This window comes from Sphaeramia orbicularis, chromosome 15 (genome assembly GCF_902148855.1).
Source record: "Sphaeramia orbicularis chromosome 15, fSphaOr1.1, whole genome shotgun sequence".
NCBI classification, from domain to species: Eukaryota; Metazoa; Chordata; class Actinopteri; order Kurtiformes; family Apogonidae; genus Sphaeramia; species Sphaeramia orbicularis.
Window position 1 is genome coordinate 9,123,288 of NC_043971.1, and position 13,069 is coordinate 9,136,356.

The window sequence follows — 13,069 nt, forward strand, 5'->3', positions numbered from 1 at the left end:
TTATTTACAGTGCAAGAAATGAACAAGTCATTTCGTAGTGGTTTCTCTCTCGGTTTCACAGCAGAATGTGCGACGGTATTAAACTGAACTGTCAAATGAAGGAGTAGATCTCAAACTAGCTGTCAATCAAACGGGATTCAGCCTTTCGACTGATCCTCCAATCAACACGTGGAAGCCTGGCGTCCAGCCTGCCCGAGCTCCACCCACAGCTCCATTCACTCCCAGAGACACCAAGCGTCTGGGGGCGGGACAACATTGTGGCATTTATCCAATTACCGTCCAGTTTTGAGGCAATGAAAAAACCTGTTCCACTCAGTCCCATTGAAGTGCATGGACGCTGAGTGTCTACGGACAAATGCACTGAGCAGAGATCGAATGAGAAAACAGCGCAACGGGAATGGATGAGAAGTGAACAACATCGAGTCTGTTGATCTGTGATAAAGCTGATTCTGAACGAACTTGTCTTTGAGATGAAAGTGTTCTAACATATTTGTGGTCAATGAAATGTCAACACAACCGAACATATTTAACCACTTAATTTTCGTAATTTTAGAGGAAGCCGAGCCTCCCTTACAGTCTATGAGAAATCGCCTCTGGTTGAAAAATAGGGCAATAAAGTACTTCTACCTCCTACCATCTCTTGGAGGCTCAAAACTTTTCAGTCGCCCCTCGTACACCTATTATGGAAAAAAAAAAAAAAATACACACCACACATTTTCTTCTCCTCCTAAAATGAAATGGGAACATATGAACATTTTAAAAGACCCACATTTGACTCCCCACTCTCTGCTCGTGTTTACCAAACCTATTTATTACAGCAGGAAATTAAAACACAGTTAATTGTATCACAAACACACATCTGTGTTACTAACACCAGATTAATTTTTAATGAAACAGATGCCGTCCTGGGCCAATTTCTCCCTCCGCCAACCACGGGGTTCAACCTACCGCGGCCTGCAGTTTTACAAACACCCGCTGAAGCATCCTCTTCTTTGCTGACTTCTCTGCGGTGAGCTGAAAGCAGCACACTTAAAGGCTTAAAAGCATCCAATGTAATTAAAGTCATCACAGTCTTATACTCATTATCGACATAATCACCTCCGCAGCTCATTTGGCGCTGCAGCAAACAAAATAATTTGGCAGTTTTTTTTTTTTTTTTTTTTTTTTTTTTTTGGAAGTGACTCACCTTTCGTGCACAGCCTGCAGTGTCTGTGGTCATTCGGAGTCTTCGTAGCAGACAGAGAAGGAGAGATGGGGTCTGACATTTCACATGGCTTTCAGTCAGACGTATAATCTGCTGGTCTGAGGAGGGGGTAGGGAAGCTGTGTGGTCTTGCAAGCAAAAGAAGAAGAAGAAAAAAACAGCTGCATATTAAATGTACTCAGGCGTTTCATGGCCTGTCAAACCTTGGTGTGATTTGTGAAGCACTGAAGACACACTTGCCTTATGTGCATGTGTAAGTGTGCATGCATGAAGGCATGGATGTGTGCTGGTTAAAGGCATGCACAACACACACACCCACACATACACACACACACACACACACACACACACGGTGGCAGTCAAGCCTGCTATCATTTGAATTTCTCCCCCGCAGTGACTCCGTAAGACATCTCAATCCCCATCATGCTGTCAAAAGAAATAAACACAGTACAGCAAGAACTGAGGAGTAAAGACAGGCTTTTTTTTCCCGTCTTTCACTCATGTTCATCGGCATAAGTCAAATTGCACCCTGGTCTATTCACACAAACGTCAGGATGGGAATCGAGAACCGGTTCTTTTTGAGAACCGGATCCCAGTAGCTCGATTCCTTGGAATTGTTGCCTGCCTGCTTAACGATTCTGCTTATCGATTCTGCCTTCGTTGCGCATGCGCGATGACGTCACGAGTACGCTGCATTGTTTTGGTCAGAACGTTGAGGCAGAAACGGTCTAAACAGACGACACCAGGTCCACTGGAACACTATCAAACCTTCCATTTCTTCAAAAGGGTGGAATCCCTCCAATCTGGTCAAACATTTGTCCACAGCATGTGATTCATTTACAGGAATGTCATGTATTTGATTTACTACTTAGTGACGCTTGTGAATGTAGCGGCAGAGTGAACGCTGGGCCAAGTTCCGGTTCCGGTTCGGGCAACAAACGTTGTACCCCCTCAAATAGAAGTTTCTGAAGGTAGGGGAAAGGAAATGAGGTGCACGACGACGGGAGACGAGGCGAGTCGAACTGGTTCCACGTAGTAGAAATGCGATAATAGATGAATCAGTAAAGCGTCTTTAGTTTCACTTTCACTGCACACCTCGCATGCCCCCGCCCTCCGCAAACCAGGCCCGGCATCATCTGTTATTATTATTTGTACATACTGTATATGTTACATTTTCTGTGCAGAGATGGAAATATAAAAGACAGTTAATGCAAACACACCTGTTTGTACTCTTTTATTCCCTCACCCAATGAGAATCAATAAGGAATCGGATCGATAAGCAAAATCGATAACGGAATCGGAATCGTTAAATTCTTATCGATTCCCATCCCTACACACACTGCCGACACACACACAAACAAAAAGCCAAAGATGCTCTCATCCGTTGCATGGTGAAAAAATACATTTATTGGAATCTGTGTCAATGTAGAAAAAAGTGAAAACTGGCTTTAGGTTTTGTCACAGTACCACAGGTGAATGTTCCAGCAGCCGTCTGGTGAGCCAAAACTAAGTCAGCAAGCTCATTTGGGCAGTACATCTGCTACTGATGACAACAGAGAAGTGGCCTACGGTGGCCTGCAAACACATCGTCTCAAACACTGAAAAAGCTCAGGCTGCTCCTAAAACACACCACCAGCAAATACACATGTTGTACAGCAATTAACCTAGACCGCTGCTCTCTCAGTTTAATAGGAGGTTGTTTTTTGTTTTTTTTTGTTTTATTTTTTTTTCGGGCAGGCGGATAGAGGCTGATTTTAAACGTGTTGTTGTAACTTGTGATACTGTTACAAATCCCCTTCCAATAACAATAAAGCCAGGGCCACTGACTGCCAGCATCCAAAGGAAGCTCAAAGGAGCCTGTACTGTATGATCAATGGTGGTCCAGTGTTTATAACTCATAACTTAGGCCCATAATATCCCATTTTGTCCCAGACCCTGGAAATAACTCCAGCGGCCCTGTGCAAAGCTATGAGATTCATGCATCATCTTTGATGTCTAACAGGGCCTCCTTTCACTATTCGCAGCCTGACATCCATATATAAAGGGAACATGTTCTTGTTTTTTTTTTCCTGTGTTTCAGTCTGAACCAACATTTCTGTTAAACATACTGTCAGTGACAAATTCTATTGTGGCAGGCCAAAGATTATTATGGGTAGTGCATTTCTATTTCTGATATGACAGGATAAGTCTCACAACACATGGCGAGTCTGCATACTTTATGAGTCAAAGAGTCAAATAGAACTGCAACAGAAAAAGGCAAATGAAAACAAAAGGACATTTCTAAAACTCAGATACTGAGTATTAACATTAAGAGGTCAGTTTTTTCCCCATACAACTTTCTTTACATATAGTCATTTTATTCTTAAATATCTTAAATCTCATATAAAATAATTCATCGGAAACCAATTCTATATACACAGACGAGAGAGTGCACAAGATGGATAAAGAGATGGTGTGCATGCCGAGGTGGAATTCACTGGAGCGGGGGTTTGGTTTGCAGTGAGGTTATACTGGCTGCACTATACTTGTTTCTTTTTTTTTTTTTTTTTTTTAAAGTCTGGTTTTTCTGACGAAATGTGTGACTCATACTGTATCGTACTCAATATCATCATTCATAAAACAAACAAGTGCTTCTGTATCGAAAAATCTACCTTCTCTTTTAGAGTGGCAATTCTTCAAAGAGCGTGTGACCTTCACGGGAGCAAAAAGCAACACATACTTCAACCTTAACCTCTCCTGACACAAAGCAGAACTGAGAACGTTATGATTTTCTGGTCTGGACTTTAAGGTAAGCCTGGGATTTAAGAAACTTGCAGTGAGCCTGGTTTTATCTGAGACTGTGAGAGAAATGATACATGGCAAGCAGCAGCAGTCTTATAGGGTCAAGGCAAATAATTCATTTATACTGTTAAAACAAAAGCGCATACTACATACGGCAAGGCATGCATGCTGCAGGGATAAATAAGAGTCAAATAAAAGTCAAAATAAATAAATTTGCAGGATTGGACTGATTTCTTCTTTGCCATGTGTTTTTCTCAGGTTTTAGCCAATAGGGAGTGAGGTTTGCTAACACGTTTTATTAAAAGAGAATTGGTCACAGGTATTTTAAGCCGCTTGTTGTTTCTTCTATAGTTACATACACACTTTTTTTTTTCCCTATTTAATTGTTACACAGTGTCTGATTTTACAAGAACCGAGATGCTGATTTTCTATTGTTTGATGATGTATGTGTGAGCTGAAAAAGAAAAGAAAAAAAAACCAACAAAAAACAACAACAAAAAAAAAAAAACACAGTCATTTGGCAGATGGACCTGCTTTGAAAACCTGGCTCTATGTGGCACAGTGTTAACAAAAAGTGCACTAGATCCAATGAGGTGAACTGAATGACACCAACTCTCTATTCACAATGGCCACGCTGTTGCTGTTGACGCTGCTGTTATTTACTTCTCTCCAGAAAAAGAAAACAAAAAACAAAGAAACACAACAGTGAAGACATCATACAGACAGCACAATCAATACCAACCTGGAAGAGGATGCCTGATTTCACTTCTCTTTTTCTGTTGCTTTGATTTTCATAACTTAACTGGCATCCACACATCTCTGGCAAGCGACAGTATCTTTGTATATTATTTAGAAAATCTCTAGGAGTTATTCACAGTTGCTTGACTGAATGGCAAAAATACCCATGAAGTCTAAAATTGCTGGTTTAGTTGTCTAAAACATGGATGCCAACAGTTCTGGAGGTTCACTGTCATTATAGATTATTTTTGATGGATCCAAAGTGTAAAAAAATCTTGCAGCGTGTTGCCTTTGAGCACTAACACACATATTCATACATACAACCATTCATTTTCTTGTATATATATATATATATATAGATCTGTAGTAATATGGAGCAGTGGAGATACCTTCAATTACATCTGATGACATGATGGGACACACATTTCACAAATTCTTCTGAATGGAAGAGGTTCTGTTCTGTGTATGGACGCTCCTTCCAGAGCATGTACATGATATTCTGTACAGTAAAACAGCACACATAAAAACATGAGGACATTAAAATAAAAATATCTCACGCTGATTGTGATGTTTCAAATGTTTTTCATTGACTTTTTTAATTTCTAGAAAGGGAGGCGAGGGTTTATTTTTGGTGGGACGGTGCAGGGGCGCTGCCGACCGACCGACCGACCCCCCCCCTGCGGTTCCCTCCCAGACTACACAGTAGTTTCATTCTTCCAGGGTCCAGTGCGTATATTCCCTGTGCTGTCTGAAGTGTACAGGAGACCTTCATGCAGGGCCCCCTTTTAGAATCCCGTTCTGATTGGGCGGATTCTGGGGGTACGATTGTCTGCGCGGGGCGTGCATCTCCAGGTGGTGATGTGTCGCTATGGGGTCCTCCTCAGCCACTTTGCCGCAGCCGCACAGGAAGACGCCCGTGTCGCCGGCCTCTGCCGGGCACAGCGAGGGGAAAAGGTCTGCCTTAGCGCAGCAGATATGCCTGTGGCACGGGTTATGGCAGGCCAGGGCCTCGTGCGTGGTAGCAGCATGGCATGTGTGATGCCCGTCATGGTGGCCTTCGTGGGCCAAATGCGGGCAGATGTGGGTGTGGCGCTCATGTGTGCTGTGGGGGCTGTCAGTGTGTGAGCTGTGCACGCTGCCTCCGTCGCCACTGGAGGAGATGTGATAAGCGTACTCCCTCTCGCCTCCGGCTCCACAAGCACCGGCGCCACCCCGGCGGCTGAAATGACGGCCTTTAGTCCTGGTGCTGCTCTTAAGGCAGGGGTGCAGCTGGATCCCCGGCCGGTAACCCTCTGGGTCGGCGTGAAGCAGCACGTGCGTGGCCCCAGGCTCCTCCTCCATCAGCTGCTGGCTATGCAGCGCGGCGCAGCACGGCGTCACCGGCGCCAGACACGTCACGTGGTTTTGTGAGGACGGAAGGGCGGCGTGTTTACAGTGACCGTGACTGCAGCTCATCAGCGCTTTGCTCTGACAGGGTGAGTCATGGTGGCAGTGGCTGTGACACTGGCTATGCCCCGGGGTGTCGCCGTTCACGTTGACCTTCGGCCGAACCGGAGCGGGCCCGTGGGCCGCGGAGCAGGCGTTGGCGCGCCGACCGGGACAACACGAACACCAGCAGTGCCAGACGTCATCCCGCTTGGCGCAGTGGTGGATGAGGATGAAGAGGCCGAGGGTGACGGAGAAGGCACCGTACAGGCAGCTGAAAGATCATGTCCAGGAAGTGGCCCTGCGACACCGCCAGAGCCCCGAAAGTCAGGTAGCCAAGAACAGGAAGAGGGTGAAGGCCGCCGTGCGTAACTGAGCCTTGAAGGAGTGCTCGTTGGCCAGCAGCGCGGGGTTGATGGGGATGCCGGGGCAGCCGGCCGGGCAATGGCTTCCACTGGGGGGCGCCGTCAGGGCCCCGGGCTCGGCTCCCTGGTGGCAGTGGGTGGGCACGTCGACGGAGGCTAACCTCTGCTGCTCCTCCGTCAGCTGCTTGAGCTCGTACTTTCTCGGGATGGCGTCGCAGCTGGATGAAGGTACAGAGGAAGTAGATGCATGTGACCAGGACGATAAGGCCACGGGACCGAAGAAGGCCCCCAGACTGGGCTCCCACGCCATCCAGCAGCTGCAACACACGGACACCAGAGTGATTTAACACTTACACCTCAGGTTTGACTGCACATGCTTTTATCTTTAACCAAACACACCTCCATGTATCTGCTCATGAATATCACATCTAAATCCTACTGTTTAGAATTCTGGACTATTCAGTTCAATCCAACCCAGATGCAGCTCAGACCAAACAACCAGCTCTTCATCTGAGAAAAGAGGTGGGTTTTGATTCTGATTAAAATGAACCATGGTTTCTTCTTTTTTTTCATTTATTTTTTAATTAGACAATTGTTGTATCTATTCTGTACTGATTACATGCCAATATTGGATTTACATTAAAGGTGCGGGAGACTTTCGTGACCAATTTTTCATCAAATCTGTAAAACCTCAGTCATATCCTCAGTATCATGAATCTGTAAGTCTTTCTGTGATTACTCACCTGAATCTCTTGCATTACGGTGAACAATTTCGACCATAAACAAACCATGCGTTTACAATCAGAGTCGGGAGGTAACTCGGGCATCTTCGGAATTTTGTCGCAACGTTCAGTGTGGGAAAGGGAGGCTAGCGCAGCCGCCTGACAGCGGCAGCGGCTACAAACACGATGCGGAAACGGCAGGAGCTCCCTTCTCTCTATGCAGATTCCTCCAGCCGTTTCCGCGTTTCAGCCGTTTTCGCGTTGTGCTCGTTTTATCCACATAATATCATATGGTTCTCAGGTGGCTGTGCGAACATCCCTTTCCCACAATGCACGTCGCAACAAAATTCCGAGATGCCCGAGTTACCTACTGGCTCTGTTTGTAAACATGGTTTGTTTATGGTGGATGACACTAAGAAACTGTTCACTGTTATGCAAGAGATTCAGGTGAGTAATCACAGAAGACTGACAGATTGATGATACTTAAGCTATGACTGAGGTTTTACAGATCTGATGAAAAATTGGTCTCGAAAGTCTCCCACACCTTGAAGGATTGTCTTCTTTTGGGTAGGGTAGGATTGTGGGAGGGATAAAAAGAAAAATGAAAGAACAGAAGTCTTTTTTATCACATTACACTGTCATGTCTGGGAAATTACTTCCAATAAAGAAAGTTAATTAAAAAAATGAACCATGGTTTGTGTAATTTCTATTATTTATTATTTATATATACATTATACACGTTTACATCCATTTCCTGTAGATTTGTACATATGCAAATCTTGTATTTTTTCTGCTTTATTAGCATATTCTATTTATATTATTTATTGCTTTTATCTCTTCACACTCACTTGTGTGTGTGTTTTTTAGTGTTTTTATATAAAATTGAGCTATTGTGACCAAGTAATTTCCCTTGTGGATCAATAAAGTTTGTCTAAGTCTATTATGAAAACCCATTTTTGGAAGGTTTGAACTCTATGACCAATTCCAGTATGCCACTAAAACAAAATATGAACAAGCAGAATTGGATGAAAAATAAGTCATAGTTTTTAATAGAAATATGGTCCAACAAAGTAATAAACTGTTACTGAAAACGCCAATGTAACTCATCCTCCGAGGGGACGGGTCTTTAAGTGTGTCCTGCTGGTACTAATTCTATAATGATAATATCATTATAGTGGCAACAAAATTAATCAGTTTATTCATTTTCTTCATTTAAACAGACAAGACTCCCCACTGAATTGAAAGCAGACGAATGCATATCTACAAACCAATCAATGTGAAGATGCTGCTCATGTTGGGTGATAAAAACAAGACATTTTTTTTTAGTGTACACTGTAAAAAAAACAAAAAACAAAACAGTAATATTCCAGCGGCAGTGGTGCCGAAAATATTGTAAAATAACAGAAAATAACATCTCATAAAAATATGGGAATTTCCAAAATTAAAATACAGTTTTTTGCCCTAACTTTACATGAGATTTTGCATATTTTTTGGACTTTTCAATGTTTAAGAAAGAATATTTACATGTATTAAAACAATCAAATTACCTATAAATATACATATAAATAATTTTCAATGAGACTAAGTTGTACAATCCTCTGATAAAACTGTATTTGGACAGTTTATCAGTGCTTATACATGTTATACATTCACAAAAATACATTTATTCAACATCTTTGCTGTGAAACCTCCCGTAATTACACAAGATATTTGTCAATTAACAAACAAGTCTTGTTAAACTTACAGAACAAATTCTTCTTTTACGGTTAATTATCAGTAATTTTATCACTTTTTTTTTTTTTTTTTTTTTACAGTATTAACCCTTTCATGCATACTGGTCACTACAGTGGGCAGCTATTCTACAGCTGTTCTCTTGTATACATGGATTTTGTTGTTCTTTTCGTTGTTTTTTTTTTTTTTTTTTCTTACACATATCTTTATTAAAGTTTTAATACACTACATGTCTTTTCTGACATGAATTGGTAATATTATGTAGATCTCTCCTGAGCATAAACCCCCAGAATCACAAGCCCTCCCCATAGTTTCACACATTTATCAGTAAATACATGTTTCTGTGTGTCAAAAATTAAATGTGTGGTGTCCTGCTGAGTGGACATTTTTGCAACTTCATGAAAAATAGGTTCATAAGAATTTTTTTTTCAATATTATTTTTTATGCAATTAAAAAAATATATATATTTTTTTATTTTATTATTTATTTTTCAGAACAAATTTTCAATCGCATTGTTTTTTTTTCATGCCTAAAGAGGAATAAAAACACTCAGGAAAATATTTGATTAAGGTTCTCATAATTCGTGCATGAAAGGGTTAAACTTTAAATTAACAGTTTAATCTCATGAATAGAAAAGAAATATTTGTGAAATTACGATACATTTGCAAATGTATTTTAACTGTATTATTCTGTGAAAAAAGAAAACATTTCTTTTAATATAAATAATTTTCAATGAGACTAAGTTGTACAATCCTCTGATAAAAACTGTATTTGGACAGTTTATCAGTGCTTATACATGTTATACATTCACAAAAATACATTTATTCAACATTTTGTTGTGAAACCTCCCGTAATTACACAAGATATTTGTCAATTAACAAACAAGTCTTGTTAAACTTACAGAACAAATTCTTCTTTTACGGTTAATTATCAGTAATTTATCACTTTTTTTTTTTTTTTTTTTACAGTATTAACCCTTTCATGCATACTGGTCACTACAGTGGCAGCTATTCTACAGCTGTTCTCTTGTATACATGGATTTTGTTGTTCTTTCGTTGTTTTTTTTTTTTTTTTTTTCTTACACATATCTTTATTAAAGTTTTAATACACTACATGTCTTTTCTGACATGAATTGGTAATATTATGTAGATCTCTCCTGAGCATAAACCCCCAGAATCACAAGCCCTCCCCATAGTTTTCACACATTTATCAGTAAATACATGTTTCTGTGTGTCAAAAATTAAATGTGTGGTGTCCAGCTGAGTGGACATTTTTGCAACTTCATGAAAAATAGGTTCATAAGAATTTTTTTTTCAATATTATTTTTTATGCAATTAAAAAAATATATATATATTTTATTTTTCAGAACAAAATTTTCAATCGCATTGTTTTTTTTTTCATGCCTAAAGAGGAATAAAAACACTCAGGAAAATATTTTGATTAAGGTTCTCATGATTCGTGCATGAAAGGGTTAAACTTTAAATTAACAGTTTAATCTCATGAATAGAAAAGAAATATTTGTGAAATTACGATACATTTGCAAATGTATTTTAACTGTATTATTCTGTGAAAAAAGAAAACATTTCTTTTAAAAATAAATAATTTTCAATGAGACTAAGTTGTACAATCCTCTGATAAAAACTGTATTTGGACAGTTTATCAGCGCTTATACATGTTATACATTCACAAAAATACATTTATTCAACATTTTTGTTGTGAAACCTCCCGTAATTACACAAGATATTTGTCAATTAACAAACAAGTCTTGTTAAACTTACAGAACAAATACTTCTTTTACGGTTAATTGTCAGTAATTTTATCTGGTTTTAATTTTTTTTTTTTTTTTTACAGTATTCAACTTTAAATTAACAGTTTAATCTCATAAATAGAAAATAAATATTTGTGAAATTATGATACATTCGCAAATGTATTTTAACTGTATTATTCTGTGAAAAAAGAAAAACATTTCTTTTAAAAAGTGGAAATTTTACAGTTATTCACAGTTACAGTTTTTTTCATGTTATTTTACATTTGACGTGTAAAATCACAGTGTATTTTTGTCATTTCATTGATATTTTCCTGTCTCTTAAAAATACAGGAAAAATCTGTAAAATAAACAGTGCAAATTCTGTTAAATTACAGATTTTTTTTCAGTGTACATGTAAAATTTGAGTGTGAAACCAAAATGACCCAGATAAAACACAGGCAATGGAGCAAAAACATAAAAAATAAAATAAAAAAAGAACCTCAGATTGGACTTGCAGGTGTGAAAAGGCCCTAAAACAGTACAAATCATCAACAAAAGGTGTAATATAGAATGACCTTGAGAGCAGAAGTAAATCTCAGACTTACTACGGCGCTTGCTCCCCGCTGCCATAGTTGTCTATATTGACGGCTGCCGTGACCCCGCAGATGATGAGGGGCACACCACCGCTGACTAAATAAAATCTGTGAGAGGTGAAAGAGGGACAAACAGAGAGTGGTGAGAATACAAGGCGATAAAAAAAAAAAAAAAAAAAAAAAAAAAGTGTGGCATTTGAAAAAAAAGCCCATATCTCAACATGTGGATTACAACCGCACAGTGTCAAAATGTGACTGAGAAATGGTATTAGACACACAAGAGAGACAGAACCCAACGAGACAGAGACACAAAGTGACAGATACGATTTAAGTCTTATGCAGTCGAGTGAAATCTCACCCAAATATTTCAGCGTTTTTTTTTTTATTAACTTTAACCCATAAAGACCCAAACATCCACTGGCAATCAGACCTATTTGCTGATATAAAAGTAGATAAAAGTAAAGGAATAATATTTGAGCATTGAGACCTGATGTATTAAATATGATACAAAATTGAAACTCATACATGGAAATTGATATTTGGAAAAAAAAAAAAAAAAGGTTAGATTTTGCAGGGTTAACCCATAAAGACCCAAACAACCACCAAAATCATCTATCAATATAAAATTTTTAATAACTTCTGATCCATTAAACCTATCAATGCATATAAATATTTCTTGTAAAATATAGTTTATCATCTTTTCTTGGTCATCATATATGACCCATTTGGACGTTCAGAGGCTCTGTAGTTACCGTGGAAACACCGTTATCTTCTACAACACTGATTCACAAGTAAAACCCATGGAGTTGGATCAGTGACAGTGGATGGACACACTTGTTTTTACTTTCAGTTCGCGATATCTTTGCGGAAAAGTCACTTTTTCGTCATTTTTCTCTGTTTTGATATAATTTAGAATTTCCTCTTGAGTTTTCATGAACATCTACATGATCTGTGAATTAAATATAGGAAAATACATGATTTACACCAAAAAAAAATGCTAAATATAGAGGATAATATGGTACAGTTTGTTGGAAAAAAAATCACATTTTCTTCACATTTTCTTCTCTCTGTTTCTGATATTATGACAGTTCACTTTAACCCATAAAGACCCAAACATCCACTGGCAACCAAACCCCTTTGCTGATATAAAAGTAGATAAAAGTACCAATTTGTTAGATGTGTTTGTGTTATATTATGTTTTTGTTTGTTCAAAAATAATATTTGAGCACTGAGACCTGATGTATTAAATATGATACAAAACTGAAACTCATACATGGAAATTTATATTTGAAAAAAAACAAAAAAAAAAAAACAAAAAACACATTTGGTTGTTCAGAAGGACCAATAAAGGCTCCAGTTTCAAAGAACTGAAATTTTCCGTCAATGATTTAATGGTTCAGGCTTTACAGGGTTAACACATAAAGACGCAAACAACCAAAATCATGACCAAAATCATCTACCGGTATAAAATGTTTAATAACTTCTGATCCATTAAACCTATCAATATATGTAAATATTTGTAGTAAAATACAGTTTATCATCTTTTTTTAATGGTCATCACATATGACCCATTTGGACGTTCAGAGGCTCCATAGTTACCGTGGAAACACCATCATCTTCTACAACACTGATTCACCAGTAAAACCCATGGAGTTGGATCAATGACAGTGGATGGACGCACTTGGTTTTTGTTGAATTAATGATAAATTTTGTTGAAAAAAAATCCCATTTTCTTCATTTTTCTCTGTTTCTGGTATTATGACA

General features: G+C 38.9%; 1 protein-coding gene across 1 annotated transcript in view; it reads right to left on the reverse strand.

Annotated features, from left to right (window-relative positions):
* Window positions 1–5,490: 5,490 nt before the first annotated feature.
* The window catches only part of LOC115434570 (adhesion G protein-coupled receptor A1-like), a 123,432-nt gene continuing 115,853 nt past the window's right edge, over window positions 5,491–13,069 (reverse strand). Inside the window, 6 exon segments of the mRNA XM_030156605.1 lie at window positions 5,491–6,426; window positions 6,428–6,477; window positions 6,480–6,715; window positions 6,717–6,777; window positions 6,780–6,829; window positions 11,318–11,413. Coding sequence (XP_030012465.1) covers window positions 5,491–6,426; window positions 6,428–6,477; window positions 6,480–6,715; window positions 6,717–6,777; window positions 6,780–6,829; window positions 11,318–11,413 — 1,429 coding nt within the window.